The 24,210-nt window shown below is 46.3% G+C and overlaps 1 protein-coding gene across 1 annotated transcript in view; it reads left to right on the forward strand.

Annotated features, from left to right (window-relative positions):
• unc93a (unc-93 homolog A) overlaps positions 1-24,210 on the forward strand; it is a 225,391-nt gene that overhangs the window by 31,865 nt on the left and 169,316 nt on the right. The window contains exon 2 of the mRNA XM_085982017.1: positions 19,983-20,164. Within this exon, the coding sequence (XP_085838143.1) occupies positions 19,983-20,164 (182 nt within the window). The remainder of the gene's footprint in view (positions 1-19,982; positions 20,165-24,210) is intronic.

Below are 24,210 nucleotides of genomic sequence, written 5' to 3' on the forward strand. Positions count from 1 at the left end.
TACTTATCAATCAGCTCCTTCCCTGGTTTTGACGTCACTTTAGCGGTTTCGCAGTTGTTGTTGTTTGACTGCTCCCGCTCTCTGACTCGTTCCTTGGTGTAAAGTAAGAACCAATTCCTACAGGGTGAAAAGTTAGGAAAAACAAAGGCGAAGCAAGGAGCTCCTCCTTCCACTCCTCACTTAACTCACCAAACTCGCAGCACTCTGTTGAAACCGCATTCAGTGATAAATCGCACTTCAAAGCCTGTTTTATAGGCCCTGAAACAAGGGAGACTTATTGAGACTTGCTGAGCCCAGCTACAGGAGAACCAGTTTAATCTAGTTTCCCTAATTAACTGCCTTCAGCTGCTCTGAATTGTAGGCCTTGTATATCCCTTATAACTCTGCTTAAAGCTGGGAAATTTAGATTTTAAACAGTAGACAGTCACAGTAAATGTGGAGAGAGACACACAGGCTGCGAGATTCTCAGCAGCTCAGCTCTGCTCGGTGCTGTGTGAATGGGCTGCTCCACACCCCGGCTGCTCGTGGGGAATGCCAGTGCGGAGGGCCCAGTGCAGAAGGCCCAGGGTGGAAGACCCAGAGGAGAGTGTCCTAGGCGGGAGGCCCAGCACGGAGGACCCTAGGCGGGGGGCCTAGGGCGGAGCGGCTGGTCGACAGAAGCGGAGTCAGGAGATGCTGTGGGTGAGCATGCTGTCCGGTTTCTAAGGTTGAAGAACGGTCTCGGGCCCGAATGAGTTCCAGCGGCTCCGTCTGTGCTCCGTCTGGTGGCAGCTGTGAGGCTTTGTTTCGGTGATGGGATCGGGTTTGTGCGCCGCCATTTTGGTGGAGGAAAGTCAGACTGTTTCCATCTGTAGCATGGCGCATGAGCGGCCATAAGATGGGAAAAGAGAACGGAATAAAAGTGGGAAAAAAAAGGAAAATAAAAGGAAGATAAAAGACAAAACAAAGTAATATCAGCAAGGAATAATGAGTATTTTGATGGTTGGGTCCTGTGAGCGATAACAGCAAGTAGAAGAAAATTTGAGTATTCAGTCTTTTTACGGGATTTGAGAAAGTGATTGGCTTCTTTTCCGTGGAAAAGCTGAGGACCTTGGACAAGGATTGTGACATTACATGGTTAGACGGCATCAAGTGAAAACGAGGAGTTATTAGATTGCCAATAGGACTGGCATAGAACTGGTATTCACTTGTTTTGTTGAAGAAGTTTCTGGTTTTCTGGTTGAAAGCAGTCTACTTGAAGCTTTAATTGATTTCTGATAAGGCTATGGGACTTTGTACATTGTGATGTTAATTAGTGTTTATGTGGAATTTACTTTGAGATTATTGCCTAGTAAATGATATGTTTTACAAAAGGGAGAAAAATAAGTTAACAGGGGAAAGTTAAAAGGAAGGAAAAAAAGATCAAATAAATTATTTTGGTAAGAAATCTGAGTCATTCGATGGCTGGTTTCTGGATCGAACAAACGCTCGAGTGAACGCACGCCGCAGACACAAATGATACGCACGCACACACAATGGAACTTACGCTCGACCGAACGAATGAACGAACGGACGCACGCATGCTCGCACATAGACACAAATGACAGGCACGCACACATGCACCCACAATGGAACTTATGCTTGAGCGAACGAACGAGCAAACGAGCGAATGAACAAACGGATGATTGAATGGGTAAACGATGCCAGTAGGACTGGTGTGATACGGGTTTTTTTTCTTGGTTTATTGAAATAGTAGTAGTTTGTACTGTAAATATTATTGATTTATTTGTAAAAAATTATCATTGCATTTATATTGTTAACCATAAAGCTGTTTTTTAAGGCTTTATTCTTTTCTTATTGTGGTCAATAGATGTAATGGATTTACTATGTAATTGATGAGTCGTATAAGTACTGTTGTACTTGAATAAAGAATTTTAAAAAACAGTAAATGTGAAACAAACAAAAGTTTGATTTTAGCAAACAGCTAAGACTCCCTGCCTCACCCAACTCGCAGCACTCTGTTTAAACCGCACTAGTCATAGAGTCATAGAGTTATACAGCACAGAAAGAGGCCCTTCAGCCCATCGTGTCCACGCCGGCCATCAGGCCCTGTCTAATCTAATCCCATTTTCCAGCATTTGGTCCGTAGCCTTGTATGCTATGGCGTTTCAAGTGCTCATCTAAATGCTTCTTGAATGTTGTGAGGGTTCCTGCCTCTACCACCCTTTCAGGCAGTGAGTTCCAGATTCAAACCACCCTCTGGATGAAAAAGTTTTTCCTCAAATCCCCTCTAAACCTCCTGCCCCTTACCTTGAAACTATGCCCCCTGGTTATTGACCCCTCTACTAAGGGGAAAAGTTCCTTTTTATCTACCCTATCTATGCCCCTCATAATTTTATACACCTCAATCAGGTCCCCCCTCAGCCTTCTCTGCTCCAAGGAAAACAACCCCAGCCTGTCCAGTCTCTCTTCATAGCTGAAGCGCTCCAGCCCAGGTAACATCCTGGTGAACCTCCTCTGCACCCTCTCCAAAGCAATCACATCCTTCCTATAGTATGGCCACCAGGACTGCACACAGTATTCCAGCTGTGGCCTAACCAGCGTTTTGTACAGCTCCATCATAACCTCCCTGCTCTTATATTCTATGCCTCAGCTAATGAAGGCAAGTATCCCATATGCCTTTTTAACCACCTTATCCACCTGTTCTGCTGCCTTCAGGGATCTATGTACATGCACACCAAGGTCCCTCTGATCCTCTGTCTTTCCTAGGGTCTTACCATTCATTGTGTATTCCCTTGCCTTGTTAGTTCCTCCAAAATGCATCACCTCACACTTTTCAGGGTTAAATTCCATTTGCCACTGTTCCGCCCATCTGACCAACCCATCTATATCGTCCTGCAGACTGAGGCTATGCTCCTCGCTATTTACCACCCCACCAATTTTCGTGTCATCTACGAACTTACTGATCATACCTTTATCATTCACATCCAAATCATTAATGTAGACCACAAACAGCAAGGGACCCAGCACCGATCCCTGTGGTACCCCACTGGACACAGGCTTCCAGTCACAAAAACAACCTTCGACCATCACCCTCTGCCTTCTGCCGCTAAGCCAGTTTTGGATCCAATGTGCCAAGGCACCCTGGATCCCATGGGCTCTTACCTTCTTGACTAGTCTCCTGTGTGGGACTTTATCGAAAGCCTTACTGAAATCCATGTAAACCACATCCACTGCACTACCCTCATCCACACACCTAGTCACCCCCTCGAAAAATTCAATCAAATTAGTCAGACATGATCTTCCCTTGACAAAGCCATGCTGACTATCCCTGATTAATCCTTGCCTCTCCAAGTGGAAACTAATCCTGTCCCTCAGAATTTTTTCCAAAAATTTCCCTACCACTGATGTTAGGCTCACTGGCCTGTAATTCCCTGGTTTATCCCTACTACCCTTCTTGAATAATGGTACTACGTTAGCTGTTCTCCAGTCCTTGGTTTGCTTGGTTTTAGTGTTTGGTTTGCTTTTTTTATGGCCTTGTTAAGCTGTGTCGCAACTTTTAGTGATTTGTGTATTTGTACTCCGAGATCCCTTTGTTCCTCTACCCCACCTAGACTCGCACCCTCCAAGTGATAAGTGACCTCCCTATTCTTCCTACCAAAATGTAATACCTCACATTTATCTGTGTTGAACTTCATTTGCCAATTATATGCCCATTCTGCAAGTTTATTAATGTCCTCCTGTAACTTGTTGCAGTCCTCCTACATTTCATTGTACTGCACTTGTGCACCAACAATGACAATAAAGTTGATTATTATTATTATTATTATTATTGACTAACTCTCCCAATTTGGTACGATAGCAAAATACTGCGGATGTTGGAAATCCGAAATAACAACAGAAAATGCTGGAAAAACTCAGCAGGTCAGGCAACATCCGTGGACAGAAATTTGAGTTGACGTTTCGGGTCGAACCCTTCTTCAAAACTGGAAAGAAAAGATAGATCGGAGGCAGGGCTGCGATCGGACAAAAGAATAAAAGAAACAAAAGAAGTAAAAAAGAGACAATAAAAGGTGTAGGAGCTAGATGAGATGGTAATAGGCTGAGATTGGGTGTAAAGTGTACTGGCAGGGCAAGAGATAGCTGCCAGGTGTGAGAAAGAAACAAAAGGAAAGGACGGGGGGGAAAGGAGTGGAAAAATTACAAGAAAAAATGAAGTAGGGGCCAAGGTTATGATCTGAAATTGTTGAACTCGATATTGAGTCCGGAAGGCTGCAGAGTGCCTAATCGGAAGATGAGGTGCTGTTGCTCGAGTTTACGTTGAGCTTCCGTGGAACAATACAAGAGGCCAAGGACAGTGAGGTCCGAGTGGGAATGGAGCGGTGAATTAAAATGACAGGCGACCGGAAGCTCGGGGTCACCCTTATGGACTGAACGGAGGTGTTCCGCAAAGTGGTCACCCAATCTGCGTTTGGTCTCCCCAATGTAGAGGAGACCGCATCGTGAGCAGCGAATACAGTATACTAGATTGCGAGAAGTACAAGTAAATCGCTGTTTCGCCTGGAAGGTGTGTTTGGGGCCCTGGACAGTGGGAAGGCGGGAGGTATAGGGGCAGGTGTTACATCTCCTCCACTTGCACGGGAAGGTGCCAGGCGAAGGGGAAGGGCTGTTTGGGGTGAAATTGTGTTTTTGATTCCTAAGTCTAAATCGTTAATGTAAATTGTGAACAGCAGTGGTCCCAGCACTGATCCTTGTGGAACACCACTACCCACCTTCTGCCACTGTGAATAGCTACCTACCCTTTACTCCTACTCTCTGCTTTCTGTCCTGAAGCCAGCCAGCAATCCATTCTGCTACTTTTCCCCTTTGAACACTTCCCAACAGCACTAGCAACCCCACCCCGCTGCAAGGATATTGGTTGTGTTTGAGGTGCAACCTGTCCGGTTTGTACTGAACTCAACAATAATTCGATAGTCAGTGATTCTGTTAATGTTGAATTATGGTAACTGTTCAATCCATGAATCTTTAGGTAGGGTGTCCTTCAAATAATTGACAGAGACTGCAGAGGAACAATCAACAGGTGTTTACTGGATGAGGGTTGCTCTAAAACTAAAACAGTACAGATCCCTACTCAGGGTTATATACAGGTGTGGTCACTGCCGGTACTACAGTATACAGGAGCTGTAAAAAGTATTTCTCCCCTTAAAGGCACATACACTACAATTCCTCCCCTTTTAGATTAACAGTACCATAATATTCATTTAACAATTAACACTTTTAACATGCAACATTAACTGAAAATAGTCCATTTATAAATTCAGTCTTTGGGGCGGCTTCCTGATCCTTTCTGGATAGCGCCTTTCCTGAGTGTCTTGCTCTTGGTGCGGAAGCGATTCTTGCCACTTGTCGTTGGTTGGTTCATCAGCTTCCGATACTACTGTTTCTGGGGTAGATGCTACCTGTATGTCGGGTTCATTACCAGGTATGCGAGACATGGGGTTGACTCGTTCCTGTGACGCTAGGATCTGGTCGACATGGCATCTCACAATGTTCTCCCCAACATTCACTGTGTACATTAGTGGCCCCTGCCGTGTGCATATTGTTCCTGGTTGCCATTTCTCTGTTCGGTAGTCGCGGGCCAAGACTGGCTGCCTCACATTGAAGCTCCTTGTCGGTTTCTCATTGATGTGCTGGAATTGCTTATTCTCAACATTTCTTCGTACATTTGGTCTGAGCAAATCCAGACGAGATCTCAACCTTCGGCTAAAGAACATCATGGCCGGGGTCTGGTTGGTAACTGCATGTGTCGCATTTCTGTAGGCTAACAGGAAATTGTCCACCTTATGCTGCAGTGGAATGTCGTCATCGCACATGGCCCTTACGGCCTTTTTAAAGGTTTGTACGAACCTCTCAGCCAATCCATTTGTGGCTGGATGATACGGGGCGAATGTGTAATGCCTTACCCCATTCCTTTTCATAAATTTCCGAAACTCTTCGGACAAAAACTGTGGTCCGTTATCAGAGCAAATCTGCTCTGGCAAGCCGTTCCTGGCAAATATGGTCCGTAGGACTGCAATCATTTTCTCCGTGATGGTGGAGGACATTTTGATCACCTCAGGCCATTTCGAGTGCGCATCCACGGCTATTAAGAACATTGAGTCCATGAATAGACCAGCAAAATCAATATGCACCCGTTGCCATGGAGAGGAGGGCCACTCCCATGGGTGCTGAGGGGCGTGTGGTGGTGCATTTTGAACCTTCTGGCATCCTGAGCAGCTCTTTGTCAGGTCCTCGATTTGCTGATCGATCCCCGGCCACCACACATAAGCCCTAGCAAGGCTTTTCATTTTCACCCCTCCCAGATGGCCTTTGTGAAGCTAATTGAGCACTCTCTCCCTTAACTTGGGTGGAATTACCACTCGGGATCCACACATCAAGGTCCCCTGGCATACTGACAGCTGTTCTCTTCTGGATGAGAATGCTGGCAACAATGAGTCGCCATGTGTTGGCCATCCCTTCACCATCAAATCATATACCCGAGACAGTGTCGGGTCATCTCGGGTCTCCTTCTCTATATCAGCGTTAGTTACTGGCAAGTGTTCAATTATAGTCAAATAAAATATTTTGACAGGGTCCACTGCTGGTGCTTCCTCCGCAGTAGGCAGTGGCAGGCGTGATAGCCCATCAGCGTTTCCATGCTGTTTCGTGCCCTTATACTCTATTTCATATTGGTTCGCCCCTAGAAAAAGGGACCATCTTTGTAGCCGTTGCGCAGTCATCACCGGAACGCCCTTCTTTGGATTAAAGATGGAGACAAGTGGTTGGTGGTCAGTCAGCAAGGTGAACTTCTGCCCGTGCAGATAGTGGTTGAACTTTTTCACTCCCCACACGAGGCTGAGGGCCTCCCTGTCAATCTGGGCGTAGTTACGCTCGGCTGAGGTTAGTGACCGAGACGCAAAGGCCACTGGCCTCTCCAAGCTGTCCGGGAATTTTTGTGACAGCACCGCTCCAATGCCATAGGGTGATGCATCACACGCGAACCGAATTGGTAGTGCTGGATTGAAATGAGCCAACACCTCTTTTGATGTGATCAATTCTTTGCACTTCTGGAAAGCTCGTTTACATTCGTCATTCCACTTCCAAGGTACCCCCGTTTGCAGTAGGGTGTTCAGGGGGTGTAGTAACGTAGACAAATTCAGCAAGAACTTATGGTAGTAGTTCACCAGCCCGAGGAACGACCTCAGTTGTGACACATTTTCCGGTGCTGGAGCCTTGACTACTGCCTCAATCTTTTCAGGGGACTTATGTAACCCCTCTTCATCAATAACGTGGCCACAATACGAGATCTGCTTCTGGAAAAACTCGTATTTGTGGCGATTAGCCCGGAGCCCATATTCCTTCAATCTAGTGAGCACCTGCTCCAGGTTGGCGAGGTGATCACTGTCATTTTCGCCCGTGACCAGGATGTCGTCCAAATAACACTGGGTCCTTGGAATCCCTTGCAGGACTTGATCCATTGCCCTTTGCCAAATAGCCGGAGCTGATGCTACCCCGAACACCAGCCAGTTGTATTGGTAGAGACCTTTGTGAGTGTTGATCATGAGGTACTGTTTCGAGGCTTCTTCTACCTCCATTTGCAGGTACGCCTGGGCCAGATCAATCTTAGCGAAGCGTTTTGCTCCAGATAGCGAGGCGAAAATATCTTCAATCCTCGGAAGCGGATATTGTACCGTGTGAAGGACTGGGTTCACTGTCACCTTAAAGTCCCCACAGATGCGAATCTTCTTTGGTTCCCCAGGCGTATTACTCAACGACCTCTTCATTACAGGAACGATGGGTGTAGCTCACTCGCTCAGTACTCCAGAACGTTCCAAACCTTCCAGCTCTGCTTCGACGGCTGGACGGATTGCATAAGGCACCGGTCTGGCCTTAAAAAACTTTGGGCTTGCATTTTCCTCGATTTTGATCGTTGCTGTTATGCCTTTTAGTGTTCCGAGTCCCTCCTGGAACACTTCTTGTGCGTCAGTTAGCATTTTTGACAGTCGTCCAGGTGTGACGTCGTCATCCTTTTTGGCATCTACCGTCAGTGCTTGTATGGCCTGCCAATCTAACTGTATCTTCCGGATCCATTCATGTCCTAATAGTGGTGGTCCTCCATCTGGCAATACATATAAGTCTATTTTTGGTGTTTCCTTGCCGTTGTATATCACGTTCACCCTTATTTTTCCTTTGGGGTAGACTTTTTGCCCCGTGTATGTCTTCAAGATAATCTCTGTATCTCTCAAGGGTATATGTGAGAATAGCTGCTTATAGACCCTTTGGTTTATGACTGTTAGGGCTGATCCTGTGTCCAATTTCATTTTCACTTGGACTCCTGCTATCTTGAGCGTGACCCAGATAGTTGTTGTATCCATGTGTTAATGGAGACACGGAATGCAGGAGTTGGTTTCACAGGTGTTTGCTGAACAAGGTCTGGAGGTGAACTAACAGACAAAAGACACTATACAGGCTTATATAGCCCGAGTGGCCATTACCGGCATTACAGTACACAGGGGCTCTTAAAGGCACATACACCACAATTCCTCCCCTTTTAGACAACCAGTACATAACATTTTAAGTAATCATTAATTAACATGTTACAAGAACAATAATCTACACATTTGCTGCAGTTAATCAATTATAAGTCAGTCTCTCTGGAGGCTTCCTGATTCGGTCCGGATAACGCCTCGGTGGTGTAGTAGTTTTTGGTGGTGTAGTAGGTACTTTTGGCAAGGTCGATTCGGCTTGAATGCCAGTGTCGGGTTCATCTGGTTCCGGTATCACCGGATCGGAGGTAGATACTATGGGTATCTCTGCTTCATCATTAGGCGTATAGAGTTGTGGTGTAGGTTGTCCCTTTTCGGATGACTCTATGACCTGGTCAGCATGGCGCCTTATTATGCTTTCTCCAATGTCCACGGTATACATCAGCGGTCCTAGTCGTGTGCAAATAGTTCCAGGCTGCCATTTCTCGGTACGGTAGTCCCGGGCCAAAACTTTTTGACCTATCTGGAAGGTTCTAGTTGGCCTTTCATTCATGCCTTGAAATTGCCGGTTCTCCACGTCCCTTCTGATGTTTGGCTTGATCAAATCCAGCCTGCACCTTAGGCTTCTATTGAAGAACATCATGGCGGGAGTTTGGTTTGTAACCACATGTGTTGCATTCCTGTATGCAAACAAGAAGTTATCTACCTTATGCTGTAGATTTATGTCTTCATTACCCATGGCCTTTATGGCCTTCTTGAAGGTCTGGACAAACCTTTCAGCCAATCCATTGGTGGCGGGATGGTATGGGGCGGACGTGTAGTGCTTAACCCCATTGTTTTTTAAGAACTTCCTGAATTCTTCGGACACAAATTGCGGTCCATTATCAGAACAGATCTGTTCCGGCAGCTCATTCCTGGCAAATATGGTCCTTAATACTGTGATGGTTTTTTCCGTGGTGGTGGAGGACATCTTTATTACCTCCGGCCACTTGGAGTGTGCATCAACCGCGATTAAGAACATTGAGTCCATAAATGGACCAGCAAAGTTGATGTGTACCCTTTGCCATGGAGATGAGAGCCACTCCCATGGATGTAGAGGGGCTTGTGGTGGGGCGTTTTGGACCTTCTGGCATCCTAGGCAGCTCTTGGTCATTTCTTCGATGTCTCCATCGATACCTGGCCACCACACAAACGCTCTGGCTAGGTTCTTCATTTTCACTCCACCCAGATGCCCCTCGTGAAGCTCCTTTAGCACTTTATCCTGGAGTTTGGGTGGAATCACCACTCTGGATCCACACATCAAGGTTCCTCGGCACACTGACAGCTGTTCTCTTCTTTGCGAGAATGCTGGCAACAGTGGTTCGCCATGTGCTGGCCATCCCTTCACCGTTAAATCGTAGACCCGTGAGAGAGTCGGGTCATTTCTCGTTTCCTTTTCAATGGCAGAATTTGTTACTGGTAGACATTCCACTATGGTTGAGTGGAACATCTCCACTGGGTCCACTGTAGGTGCCTCTTCTACCATTGGCAACGGTAGGCGCGATAAACCGTCAGCATTCCCATGCTGTTTTGATCCTTTGTATTCTATGTCATATTGGTGTGCCCCTAGGAAAAGGGACCAGCTCTGTAGCCTTTGCGCTGTCATAATGGGAACACCCTTTTTAGGGTTGAATATGGAGACGAGGGGTTGATGGTCAGTCAACAAGGTAAATTTTTGTCCGTGTAGGTAATGGTTGAATTTCTTCACTCCCCATACCAGGCTGAGTGCTTCCCTGTCGATCTGGGCATAGTTACGCTCAGCTGAGTTCAATGAGCGTGACGCAAAAGCTATCGGCCGCTCCAAGCCATCAGGGAATCTATGCGATAATACCGCTCCTACGCCGTAAGGGGATGCATCGCACGCCAGTCTGATTGGCAGTGATGGGTTGTAATGAGCCAAAACTTCCTTGGCCGTGATCAAGCCTTTGCATTTATGGAAGGCAAGTTTACAGTCTTCGCTCCATTTCCAAATTACTCCTGTTCGTAGCAGTTCGTTAAGAGGGTTCAGAAGAGTTGACAAGTTCGGTAAAAATTTATGATAGTAATTTATCAATCCCAGGAACGACCTTAATTGTGAGACATTTTCAGGTGCTGGGGCTTTTATGACCACTTCAATTTTTTCAGGTGACTTAGGCAACCCTTCCTCGTTAATTATGTGGCCACAATATGATATTTGTTTCTGGAAAAATTCACACTTGGGGCGATTTGCTCGTAGGCCCCGTTCTCTCAGCCTAGTGAGCACCTGCTCCAAATTGGCAAGGTGCTCGTTGTCGTTTTCTCCTGTTATAAGGATGTCGTCTAGGTAGCATTGAGTCCCCGGAATCCCTTGGAGGACTTGCTCCATAGCTCTTTGCCAGATAGCTGGAGCTGATGCTACTCCGAAAACCAGTCGATTGTGCTGGTACAGGCCTTTGTGTGTATTTATCGTGAGATACTTTTTAGAGGCCTCTTCAACCTCCATCTGTAGATATGCCTGTGCCAAGTCAATTTTGGTGAAACGTTTCCCTCCGGATAGTGAGGCGAAAATATCTTCTATCCTCGGAAGAGTATACTGTACCGTGTGAAGGACCGGGTTTACAGTCACCTTGAAGTCCCCACAGATGTGAATTTTTCTCTGTTCTTCAGATTTATCATTATTCAGCGTTTTCTTCATGACCGGGACGATGGGTGTTGCCCACTCGCTCCAATCTATCTTGGATAATACGCCTGCCTTTTCCAAATTCTCCAGCTCTGCCTCGACTGCTGGACGAATTGCGTATGGCACCGGCCTTGCCTTAAAAAACTTGGGAATTGCCGCATCTTCCACTTTTATTGAGGCGGTGACGCCTTTCAAGGTTCCTAGTTCCTGTTGAAACATAAGAACATAAGAACATAAGAAATAGGAGCAGGAGTAGGCCAATCGGCCCCTCGAGCCTGCTCCGCCATTCAATAAGATCATGGCTGATCTGATCCTAACCGCCAATCCACTATCACAGAACCATCTCCTGAATCTAACATAATTAGACACACGAAATAGGAGCAGGATCAGGCTACACGACCCCTGGGCCCGCTCCGATCCGAACCTAGACTCATGTCCAAGTTCCTGCCCGCTCCCCGTAACCCTTAATTCCCTTTACTTATAGGAAACTGTCTATTTCTGTTTTAAATTTATGTAATGATGTAGCTTCTACAGCTTTTTGGGGCAGCATATTCCATGGACCTACCACCCTCTGAGTGAAGCAGTTCCTCCTCATCTCAGTTTTGAAAGAGCAGCCCCTTATTCTAAGACTATGCCCCCTAGTTCTATTTTCACCCATCATCGGGAACATCCTCCCCGCTTCCACCCGATCCAACCCCTTCACAATCTTATATGTTTCAATAAGATCGCCTCTCATTCTTCTGAACTCCAATGAGTAGAGTCCCAATCTACTCAACCTCTCCTCATCTGTCTATCCCCTCATCCCCAGGATTAACCGAGTGAACTTTCTTTGTACTGACTCGAGAGCAAGTATGTCTTTTCTTAAGTATGGACACCAAAACTGTATGCAGTATTCCAGGTGCGGTCTCACCAATACCTTGTACAACTGAAGCAATACATCCCTATTTTTATATTCTATCTCCCTAGCAATGAAAGCCAACATTCCATTGGCCTTCTTAATCACTTGCTGCACCTGCATACTAACCTTTTGAGTTTCGTGCACCAGGACCCCCAGATCCCTTTGTACTTCAGTACTTTCCAGTTTCTTGCCATTAAGATAATAACTTGCTCTACGATTTTTCCTGCCAAAGTGCATAACCTCACACTTTCCAGTATTGTATTCCATCTGCCAAATCTCTGCCCACTTACTTAGCCTGTCTATGTCCCCTTGCAGGTTTTTTATGTCCTCCTCACTCACTACTTTCCCTCCCATCTTAGTATCATCTGCAAACGTTGATATGTTGCAGTCGGTCCCCTCCTCCAAATCGTTAATATAGATTGTAAAGAGTTGGGGACCCAGCACCGACCCCTGCGGAACACCACTAGTTACTGATTGCCATTCTGAGAATGAACCATTTATCACAACTCTCTGCCTTCTGTTAGATAGGCAATCATCTATCCATGCCAGAATATTACCCCCAATCCCGTGATTTTTTATCTTAAGCAATAATCTTTTGTGTGGCACCTTGTCAAATGCCTTTTGGAAGTCTAAATACACTACGTCCACTGGTTCCCCTTTATCCACCCTATATGTTACTTCCTCAAAGAACTCCAGCAAATTTGTCAAACATGACTTCCCCTTCATAAAACCATGCTGACTTTGTCCTATTAAATGATGATTATCCAAATGTCCTGTTACTGTCTCCTTAATAATGGACTCCAAAATTTCACCTACCACAGATGTTAGGCTAACCGGTCTATCGTTTCCAGCCTTCTGTCTACTGCCCTTTTTAAATAAGGGTGTTACATTAGCAGTTTTCCAGTCTGCTGGGACCTTTGCTGAGTTCAGGGAGTTTTGGAAAATTATTACCAATGCATCCACAATCCCTACCGCCACTTCCCTCAAGATCCTAGAATGTAAGCCATCAGGTCCAGGTGATTTATCCGCCTTGAGTCCCATTATTTTACCGAGTACCACTTCCTTCGTGATTTTGATCATGTTTAGCTCCTCCCCCCCTATAGCCCCCTGTTTGTCCAGTGTTGGGATATACTTAGTGTCTTCTACTGTAAAGACTGATACAAAATATTCATTCCGTGTTTTTGCCATCTCCATATTTCCCACCATTAATTTCCCGGTCTCATCCTCTAAGGGACCAACATTTACTTTAGCCACCCTTTTTCTTTTTATCTAACTGTAAAAACTCTTACTATCTGTTTTTATATTTTTTGCTAATTTACTTTCATAATCTATCTTCCCTTTCTTAATCAATCTTTTTGTTATTTATTGCTGTCTTTTAAAGTTTTCCCAATCCTCTATCCTCCCACTAGATTTGGCTACCTTATATGCCCTTGTTTTTAGTCGAATACTATCCTTAATTTCTTTACTTAGCCACGGATGGCTGTCTTTTCTTTTACACCCTTTTCTTCTCAGTGGAATATATATTTTTTGGAAGTTGTAAAATAACTCCTTAAATGTACACCACTGATCATGTATCGTCTTACCCTTTAACCTATTTTCCCAATCCACTCTACTCAGTTCCGCTCTCATACCTTCATAGTCTCCTTTATTCAAGCTTAGCACGCTTGTTTGAGATCCAACCTTCTCACCCTCTAATTGAATATGGAATTCAACCATGTTATGGTCACTCATTCCAAGGGGACCCTTTACTAGGACATTTTTAATTAATCCTGTCTCATTACACAGGACCAGATCTAAGGTTGCTTGCCCCCTGGTCGGTTCAGTTACATACTGCTCAAGAAACCCATCCCTAATACACTCAATGAACTCATCCTCAAGGCAGCCCTGCCCAATTTGATTTGTCCAATTAATATGATAGTTAAAATCCCCCATAATTATAGATGTTCCCTTATTACAAGCCTCAACTATTTCCTGATTGATACTCCGTCCAACATAGTTGCAACTGTTCGGAGGCCTATAGACTATGCCCACTGGTGTTTTTTTCCCCTTATTATTCCTTACCTCCACCCAAACTGTTTCATTATCCTGATCTTTTGACCCAATATCATTTCTCTGTATTACAGTGATTCCTTCCTTTATTAACATAGCCACCCCACCTCCCCTTCCTTCCCGCCTGTCTTTCCTGATCGTTAAATAACCTGGTATGTTTAATTCCCAGGCATTGTCACCCTGCAGCCATGTTTCTGTAATGGCCACACGATGATACCCATATGTAGTTATTTGTGCCATTAACTCGTCTAACACTAACACTTCCTTGGCGTTGGCTAAGATGTCTTTTAATCGTTCAAGTATGATGTCATCATCATTTTTTTTCTTACTGGTCACCGTCAGTGCCTGAATGGAGTGCCAGTCTAAACGTATCTTCCTGATCCATTCACGTCCCAACAGCGGTGGCCCACCATCTTGCAGAACGTATAAATACAACTTCTGTATTTCCTTGCCGTTGTATACAACAGGCACCCTTATTTTCCCTTTGGGGTATACTTTCTGCCCCGTATATGTTTTCAAGATAATGGATGTGTCTTTCAAAGGTATATGCGGAAATAGCCGCTCGTAATCCCATCGACTTATGACGGTCAGAGCTGATCCTGTATCTTGCTCCATTTTAACTGGGGACCCCGCTATCGTGAGGGTAACCCTAATGGTCTGGTAATCTTCTTTGGCAATTACATTATGTAATTTGAGACAGCTTAGTCTCTTGTTTCTGGAGTCGCTATCGCTCTTCTGGTCTTCGGAGCTACTGTCCGTCATCATTTGTACCTTTCTGTACTTTTCCTTATTGATTTTTTTCCTGTCCGTGGATTTTTTGTTTCCAGATCGGCATACACGTGCAATGTGTCCAATCTTTCTGCATTGCTTGCATGCTTTGTCCTTGAACCAGCAGTCCCTCTGGTCATGGGTGGATCTGCCACAGCGATAACATCTCTCAAAACCCTGTGTCATTTCATGGGTGCCGAAGTCCTGTGGCTTTTGCTGTATCTCTGCAGCTCCTCTTGCGGCTGCTTCGTATGATACAGCCATACTGAAAGCCTTGTCCAGTGTCAAATCTTTCTCAGAAAGTAGCCTTTTCTGTGTTCCTTCACTTTGGAGACCGCAGACGAATTTGTCTCAAAGAGAATCTGCCAGTCCTGCCCCGAATTGGCAGTGCTTTGACAGCTTCCTTAATTCGGTGAGGTAATCAGCGTTACTTTCATTCTTGTGCTGGTTCCTCTTGAAGAATTTGAATCGTTCTGCTATCAGCAGCGGTGTTGGGTTTAAGTGCTCCTGTAGGGTATCAACAATCTCCTTAAAATTCTTGTCCTTCGGTTTGGCGGGAGTGATTAAGTTTCGTAACAGCCCGTATGTCCTTGCGCCCATTAGATTTAGAAGTACTGATGCCTTTTTATCATCCTCTATTTCATTTGCTGTGCAATATACCTCTACTCTTTCCACATATGTGGTCCAATCCTCTATATCGCTCTCGAAAGCAGTAACATTGCCAGTCTTAGGCATCCTGAAAAAAGTGGCGCCTCCCGCGCTTTCCTTTCTTCCCCCCCAAAAAAAAATGGCGCCTCCCGCGCTTTGCCGCCGCTGCCGCTGCTGACAACGCTGTTCTCCGCGGTTTTTATTTACATAGGTATTTTTAATAGGTGGAGACTCGTTCCCGCCGTACTCTCTGGGACTTTTCCCTCCCTCTGCTTGGTCCGAACGCCGACCTGCTTTGCAGCGCCGGCCGTCTCCCGAGTGCTCCACCCTCTGTCTCTGTTTGCCTCCGCCTTCGCTGCTTGGCCCCGCTGCAGAGCCAGCCGATGGAGCCCCAGCCCGCCGCCCAGGAAGGATTATTGCAGTACCTGCCACCAGCTCGGCTAGCTGGTGAAACCACAGTTTTTTTTTTCTTCCTTGTTTTTCTTCGACTTTCGTCTGAGGAATCGATCTCCTTGAGGTGCTGCCGAATTGCAGGTAAGTCCATTTCCAATTCGTCGCCACTGTTGTATCCGTGTGTTAATGGAGACACGGAATGTAGGAGTTGGTTTCACAGGTGTTTACTGAACAAGGTCTGGAGGTGAACTAACAGATACAAGACACTATACAGGCTTATATAGCCCGAGTGGCCATTGCCGGCATTACAGTACACAGGGGCTCTTAAAGGCACATACACCACAATAGTTTGGTGATCCTCCGTTTTGATCACACTATGTAGTTTATGACTGTTAGGGCTGATCCTGTGTCCAATTCCATTTTCACTTGGACTCCGTCTATCTTGAGTGTGACCCAGATAGTTTGGTGATCCTCCATTATGTAGTTTCAGACAACCCAGCTCCTTGCTTCCGGAGTCTGTATCACTTTTCTGTTCGTCTGAACTACTCTCCGTCACCTTCTGTACCTTTTTGTACTTCTCCTGTGGAGGTTTCTTGCTGCTGGTTTTCTTTCCCGACCTGCAGACTCTTATTATGTGTCCTACTTTTCCACACTGTCTGCACACTTGGTCCTTAAACCAACAATCCTTATGGTCATGTGTTGTTCTGCCGCAGCGATAACACTTCACTGCTCCATATGACATTTCATTTGTGCCATATTCTTGCGGTCTCCATTGTATCTCTGCAGCGCCCCGTGCGGCTGCTTCATGTGATACTGCCATGTTGGAAGCCTTGTCCAGCGTTATATCCTTTTCTGATAGAAGCCATTTCTAGCTTCCTTCACTTTGAAGCCCACACACAAACTTGTCCCTTAAAGTATCTGCTAGTCCCGTTCCAAACTGGCAGTATTTCGATAGCTCGCGCAGTTCCATTAAATACTCAGCATTACTTTCGTCTTTATGCTGGTTCCTTTTGTGAAACTTAAATCTTTCTGCTATCAGCAGCGGTGTGGGGTTTAAGTGGTCCTGTAGGATTGCCACTATGCTTTCAAAATCCTTTTCCACTGGCTTCTCTGGGGTGACTAGGTTGCGCAGTAAGCCGTACATTTTTGCACCCATGGAATTCAACAATACCAGTGCTTTCCTGGCATCTGGCACTTCATTCGCTTTGCAGTACACCTCTATGCGTTCTACATATGTCGCCCAATCTTCGACTTCATTGTTGAACGCTGTGACCCTGCTACTCTTCTGCATCCCTGGGTGTGGTTAGACTGGCTAAAAATGGCATCTCCCGCGCTCTCCCTTCTTCTCCGCTGGCTCAAAATGGCGTCTCCCGCGCTCTCCCTTCTCCGCTGGCTCAAAATGGCGTCTCCCGCGCGTCCCTTTCTTCTCCACTGCGGCCCAAATGGCGTCTCCCGCGCTTTCTTTTCTTCCCCCGCGGACGCTGCTCAGCCCTTGAACACCGGCCGCGCTCTGCGCATTTTCCTGTGCGCTTCTCTCGTTGACGCCGCTTGGTCTTCAACCCCGGCTGCGCCCTGCGCGCTTCACCCTCTCTCGTTGACGCCGCTCGGTCTTCAACCCCGGCTGCGCCCTGTGCGCTTTACCCTCTCTCTTACCCGTCGATGCTGCTCGGCCTTTTTCTGTGCCGTCGGTCGGCTCCCGCCGCCGTTGTCCGGGAAGGGTCTGCGCCATACCTGCTGCCAGCCCACTGCGCTGGATCGTCGTGGCTGGAGAACCAAGCCCAGCTCTCCACAGCCTCCTCTGCCTGCTCAAGTCCTCTCAGGATGGTCAACGCCCGCACTGATGGAATCGGCCTTCTTCTGCAGAGTTGCAGGTAGGTTCGAATCACCTCGTCGCCAATGTTGAATCCGTGAATCTTTAGGTAGGGTGTCCTTCAAATAATTGACAGAGACTGCAGAGGAACAATCAACAGGTGTTTACTGGATGAGGGTTGCTCTAAAACTAAAACAGCACAGATCCCTACTCAGGGTTATATACAGGTGTGGTCACTGCCGGTACTACAGTATACAGGAGCTGTAAAAAGTAGTTCTCCCCATAAAGGCACATACACTACAGTAACACTACTGAATTTCATTTACAACCTCTGTTACTCATTTTGTTAAGTAACTGACTATTAACTTTTTGTTATTCAAACTGCATATGACCCTGACTACATCTATTTGTAGCTATTAATTATACGTGTTAACAGGCAGTTAATAGGCTTTAATCCCTTTCCGCCTACAAGGAGACGGGATCCGGCACGGGACGGCTACCCGCCTCCTGGGCAGAAGGCATGGAGGCAGGTTGGGGGCGGGTTGGGCTCCCGCCCCCAAATTCTGCCATTTTCCCAGCAGTCCCGCCTCCATACCCGCCTCCCCAGGGCTGGCAAGATCATGCCCTCAGTGTTTAACTTTAAGTTGTGATGTTGTAGTCAATAAATAGATGTTAGTGCATGATTTGTGGTCTCACTTCTCCCTTGGTAATTCAACAAGAAAGGCTTAATTCATTTTCTCAGTAGCTAGTGGGTATTTTAATTTAGGTTGGTAATTTAATTTCAATCCAATCTGTGGTGCAAGACAGTTCGGCAAGCCGACTTAAGCATCACTCACTCCTAGACCCAAACTGAGTGGTAAAACCCAGATGGTTCCTCAGCAAAAAGTTAAGGTGTTAAGCATTCATCTGGTTCCTTGGCATATTTGTCAGGATACCTAAAACCCAGCATTATTTCAAATATCATGCAGATAATTTTGTAGTTTTCCCCATGGACAGTACATTCTGAAACTAAGCCATAGACTCATCAGAGAACTACTTTTTGAACTTTCTATAACTTGCTGTGGCCTTATCAGAAGGAAGAAAAATATTGACATAGTTTTGCTGCTGCTAGCCTGTCTGATGTATGTGCTTGTCACCTCTTGCAAGTTTTTCTGTGAATGTGCACCGCACCCCAGCTGGAAGAATGTCACATATTAATTCAGAGTGTCATGTATTAGAACTTTTCCTGATAAAATCTTCAGCATTAAACTTCCAGAGAACAAAATGGCCTGGAATTTGCGGTCAGCTGCGAAGTGACGGTGATTGCCGCTGACCTTGAAGAAAGCTGTCCACAATGATCTTGCGATCTCTGTGGCGAAAACGTTAGCTTTCCCGACCTTAATTTGATTGTAGCGCTGTCCAAAGGGGATTCCCCAGTGTACATTATCAGTGATGTCATCAAGCTGTCTAAGAAGTAGCCAATCGCATTGAAGAATTCTCAGCCAGCAAACCAGGAAATAAAAAGCACTGATTATCATACACTTTAATTTTTTTTTTACAGAGAGCAAAATTAAGATTGGGACATACACATGGGGTTAAGGTAGAAGCTGAAATATCATAAACAAACATAGAAAAAATATATTTTTATTTTAAAAATGTAGTAATTTTTATCAGAAGAGAAATTTGACATTCCATAAATATAAAATTAGTTTTTCAGGGCTAGAACTGTTGTTCAGCAGTCAATACACGATTAAAACCCCAGTTACACCTATTCAAACAAGGTGTGACTTTTTATGGGGTGTTTAACAGCGATTTAGAGCAGAAAAGGGAAAGTTTTCATCAGTTCAAGTGATTTCACTGATTGCCAGCTATGGGGAGTTCCACAGCGCTGCCTGTGGTGGAGCAGAGAATAACTGACCACAAGTTCAGGATTTCTGTGTTTATGTGCGCATACGCTAAATCCTGAAGTTCCGGTCAGTTTCAGAGGGACAATGACAGTGAACGCTACAGTTCTGCCGTCATTACGATCGCAAAATCCGGGCCAAAATATTTGGTAGGTCTGATACATAATGTGGATAGAACAGACATTATTGCCTGGATAGTCTTTTCTGAATCTATACTTTCTTTTACTGGTAAATAATCAAACCTTCTGATGCCACTTATTTTAGGTAGTACCTGAATGTACTTAATTTTCATTATGCAAGTTGTTAATGCATTGTGATTTATCTCACCCCTTATTTTGTTACTGTTTTACAGAGCAGTCTGAACGCAGATGAAGGCCTAGGCCTGGCCTCATTAAGTGTCATCTATGCAGCCCTCATCCTCTCTTCAATGTTCCTTCCACCTATAATGATAAAATACCTTGGCTGTAAATGGACCATTGTTATCTCCATGTGCTGCTATGTTGCATATTCACTTGGCAATTTTTATGCTAGCTGGTAAGAGTATAAAATCCTAACTTTTACTTGTAGTTTGATTGGTGTTATTGTATTATAGTAATGTTTTTCTTGTTTGTTTGCAAGTTTATAATCACAGAACAACTTCGCTCCAGTACCAATGGACTTTTCAAAATCCAGTGACATTTTAAATAAGCATATCACATAATCAGACAATTATAGCATTTTACAAGCTCTGAAGAAGCAGTTTAAAATATAAAATATAAGCTTTCCCAGTAGCCTAGTAGGACCACCTGTACCAATTCTTACAAATTGCAAGATCGCAGGCTTGATTTCCAGTTTGTCTCAGCTTGGCGCAGTTTTCGAGTTTTTACAAATTGCCTTAGCACCCCAGACTAAGGAGAAGAAACATCAGTTAGTGTTCCCATCCCTGATGAACTCTGCTGCAAGTTTATGGGGGGTGGGGGTGGAATTTTAACGCACAAAAAATGGGTGGATTGGGAGTGGGTGGGGATGGAAATTTTAAAATTCTGGACCCCAACTCCAACCCCAACCTGCCTCCAACGCGCCCACTTCCAGGTTTTATGGAGGCACACAGGGCCTACAGGTAGAGATTAAGCTTCCTCGATATGTCAGAACACCAGTGTCTCAGGAGGCTCAGCGAATTGCGTCAGGTGGTGGCGGACATTTGCAGCATGCTGGAACAAGACCTACAGCCAACTGGACACGCTTTACCAGTGGCTGTCAAAGTCACCACCGCCATCAACTATTTTGCTTCTGGACCTTTCCAGGGCTCATCCAGAGACATTTGCAGGATCTTGCAGTCGGTGGCACACAATTGCAAAAGACAAGTGATTGATTGCTTCTTTGCCAGGGCCAGCAATTATGCCACCTTCGCCTGTTAGGACACCAGTCAGAATGAGTGGGCGCTCGGGTCTGGGGCTCCGGCTGGCTTCCCACAGGTGCAGGGCGTCATCGACTGCACACATATGGCAATTAAGGCACCCATAGATCACCCAGGAGTGTTCCTTAACTGCAAGGACTGCCACTCCATCAATGCACAGCTGGTGTGCAACCACAGAAAGATCTTTATGCAGGTATGTGCAAGATTCCCAGGCAGCAGCCATGATGTTATCATCCTGCAGCAGTCGACCCTTCCAAATGTCTTTTCACCTGGAAGCAGAGTTACCGGCTGGCTGCTCAGAGACAAGGAATACCCACTTAAAATGTGGCTGATGATACCTCTCAGAAACCCGAGGAAATAGGCACAGGAGTGATACAATGGATGCCATATGATCACCAGATGTGACATGTAGTAAGGTAACATTCATGCCACTGAAGTGCCAGGCAATGACTATCTCCAACAAGCGAGAGTCTAACCACCTCCCCTTGACATTCAACGACATTACCATTGCCGAATCCCCCACCATCAACATCCTGGGGGGTCACCGTCGACCAGAAACTTAACTGGACCAGCCACATAAATACTGTGGCAACAAGAGCAGGTCAGAGGCTAGGTATTCTGCGGCGAGTGTCTCACCTCCTGACTCCCCAAAGCCTTTCCACCATCTACAAGGCACAAGTCAGGAGTGTGATGGAATACTCTCCACTTGCCTGGCTGAGTGCAGCTGCAACAACACTCTAGAAGCGCGCCACCATCCAGGGCAAAGCAGCCCGCTTGATTGGTACCCCATCCACCACCTCAAACATTCACTCCCTCCACCACCGGCGTACCGCAGCTTCATTGTGTACCATCTACAAGATGCACTGCAGCAACTTGCCAAGGCTTCTTCGGCAGCACCTCCCAAACCCACGACCTCTTCCACCTAGAAGGACAAGGGCAGTAGGCACATGGGAACACCACCACCTCCGTCCAAGTTCCCCGCCAAGTCACACACCATCCTGACTTAGAAGAATATTGCCGATCCTTCATCGTCGCTGGGTCAAAATCCTGGCACTGTGGGAGTACCTTCACCACACGGACTGCAGTGGTTCAAGAAGGCAGCTCACCATCACCTTCGCAAGGGCAATTAGGGATAGGCAATAAATGCTGGCCTTGTCAGCGATGCCCTGATCCCATAAATGAATTTTAAAAAAGCCATCGGCATGCTCAAGATGCGCTTAAGGTGACTGGACAGACCTGAAGGCGCCGTTCAGTATGCACCAGCCAGGGTCTCCAGAATGGTCGTAGTGTGCTGCGCGCTGCATAGACTGTGCTGCGCAGGAGGAACAAGGCGCAGAGCACAGAGCATTCTCAGACGATTCCAAGGTAGCGGAAGGGAGGATGAGGAGTAAGGTGATGCGGACAATGCACCACCAGAGGCATACATTGCTGCCTGGGATGCCCTCCTTACTGTAAGGTTCACTTATGTTCCACCAGCGCACTCATCTAACAACCACATGCAAAAGCCACTTTTGCCTCTCCCCCGCACCCCCCCACCGCCCCCCAACCACCCATGCCACTAACAAAAAACAGTTCTGCAAACAACCAAGCCTCCCTTTCACAGCCCCCCATTGCTCAGCGTCAATTTATGTCTTCCCACAACTGAACTCAACACCAACAACAGCCAATCTCCAGATGCCATCCTACAACTCATCCGCTTCATCCTTGACCACAATGTCTTCACCTTCGACAACCAGTTCTTTACCCAAACACACGGAACAGCCATGGGGACCAAATTCGCACCCCAATACGCCAACATCTTCATGCACAAGTTTGAGCAAGACTTCTTCGCTGCACAGGACCTCCAACCAACGCTATACACCAGATACATCGACGACATTTTCTTCCTATGGACCCACGGCGAAGAATCACTGAAAAGACTACACGATAACATCAACAAGTTCCATCCCAACATCAAACTCACCATGGACTACTCCTCAGAATCGGTTTCATTCTTGGACACACGAATCTCCATCAAAGACGGACACCTCAGCACTTCACTCTACCGCAAGCCCATGGACAACCTCACGATGCTCCACTTCTCCAGCTTCCACCCTAACCACATTAAAGAAGCCATCCCCTATGGACAAGCCCTGTGAATAAACAGGATCTGCTCAGACGAGGAGGAACGCGATGGACACCTACAGATGCTGAAAGATGCCCTCGTAAGAATGGGATATGATGCTCGACTCGTCGATCGACAGTTCCGACGGGCCACAGCGAAAAATCGCATAGACCTCCTCAGAAGACAAACACGGGACACAACCAACAGAGTACCCTTCATCGTCCAGTACTTCCCCGGAGCGGAGAAACTACGCCATGTTCTTCGCAGCCTTCAACATGTCATCGATGATGACGAACACCTCGCTAAGGCCATCCCCGCACCTCCACCACTCGCCTTCAAACAGCCGCCTAACCTCAAACAGACCATCGTTCACAGCAAATTACCCAGCTTTCAGAAGAACAGCGACCATGACACCACACAACCCTGCCACAGCAACCTCTGCAAGACATGCCAGATCATCAACACAGATACCATCATCACACGTGAGGACACCACCCACCAGGTACATGGTACATACTCATGTGACTCGGCCAACGTTGTCTACCTCATACGTTGCAGGAAAGGATGCCCCGGAGCATGGTACATCGGCGAGACCATGCAGACACTGCGACAATGGATGAACGGACACCGTGCAACAATCGCCAGGCAGGAGTGTTCCCTCCCAGTCGGGGAACACTTCAGCAGTCAAGGACATTCAGCCTCCGATCTTCTGGTAAGCATTCTCCAAGGCGGCCTTCGAGACACACGACAACGCAAAATCATCGAGCAGAAACTGATAGCCAAGTTCCGCACCCATGAGGACGGCCTGAACCAGGATCTTGGATTCATGTCATGCTACATGTAACCCCACCTGACGTAGGGTCATCCAGACTCGAGTCGTCGTTGGCTTGTTCTCTCTACACAGATGCGGCCGGACCTGCTGTGATTTCCAGCAAAAAAAATGTTTTTTGTCTGTTTTTTTGTTTTTCATACAGACCCCAGCATCTGCAACATTTGACCCCTTGTGACCCCACCTCATTGTTCTTTGATGTAATGTTTTCCTGACTGACCTGTTTGGACACCATTCACACCTTTGATTGC

The sequence above is a fragment of the Somniosus microcephalus genome, chromosome 3 (assembly GCF_052327205.1).
Source record: "Somniosus microcephalus isolate GS21.2 chromosome 3, FLI_Smic_1.0, whole genome shotgun sequence".
Lineage (NCBI taxonomy): Eukaryota > Metazoa > Chordata > Chondrichthyes > Squaliformes > Somniosidae > Somniosus > Somniosus microcephalus.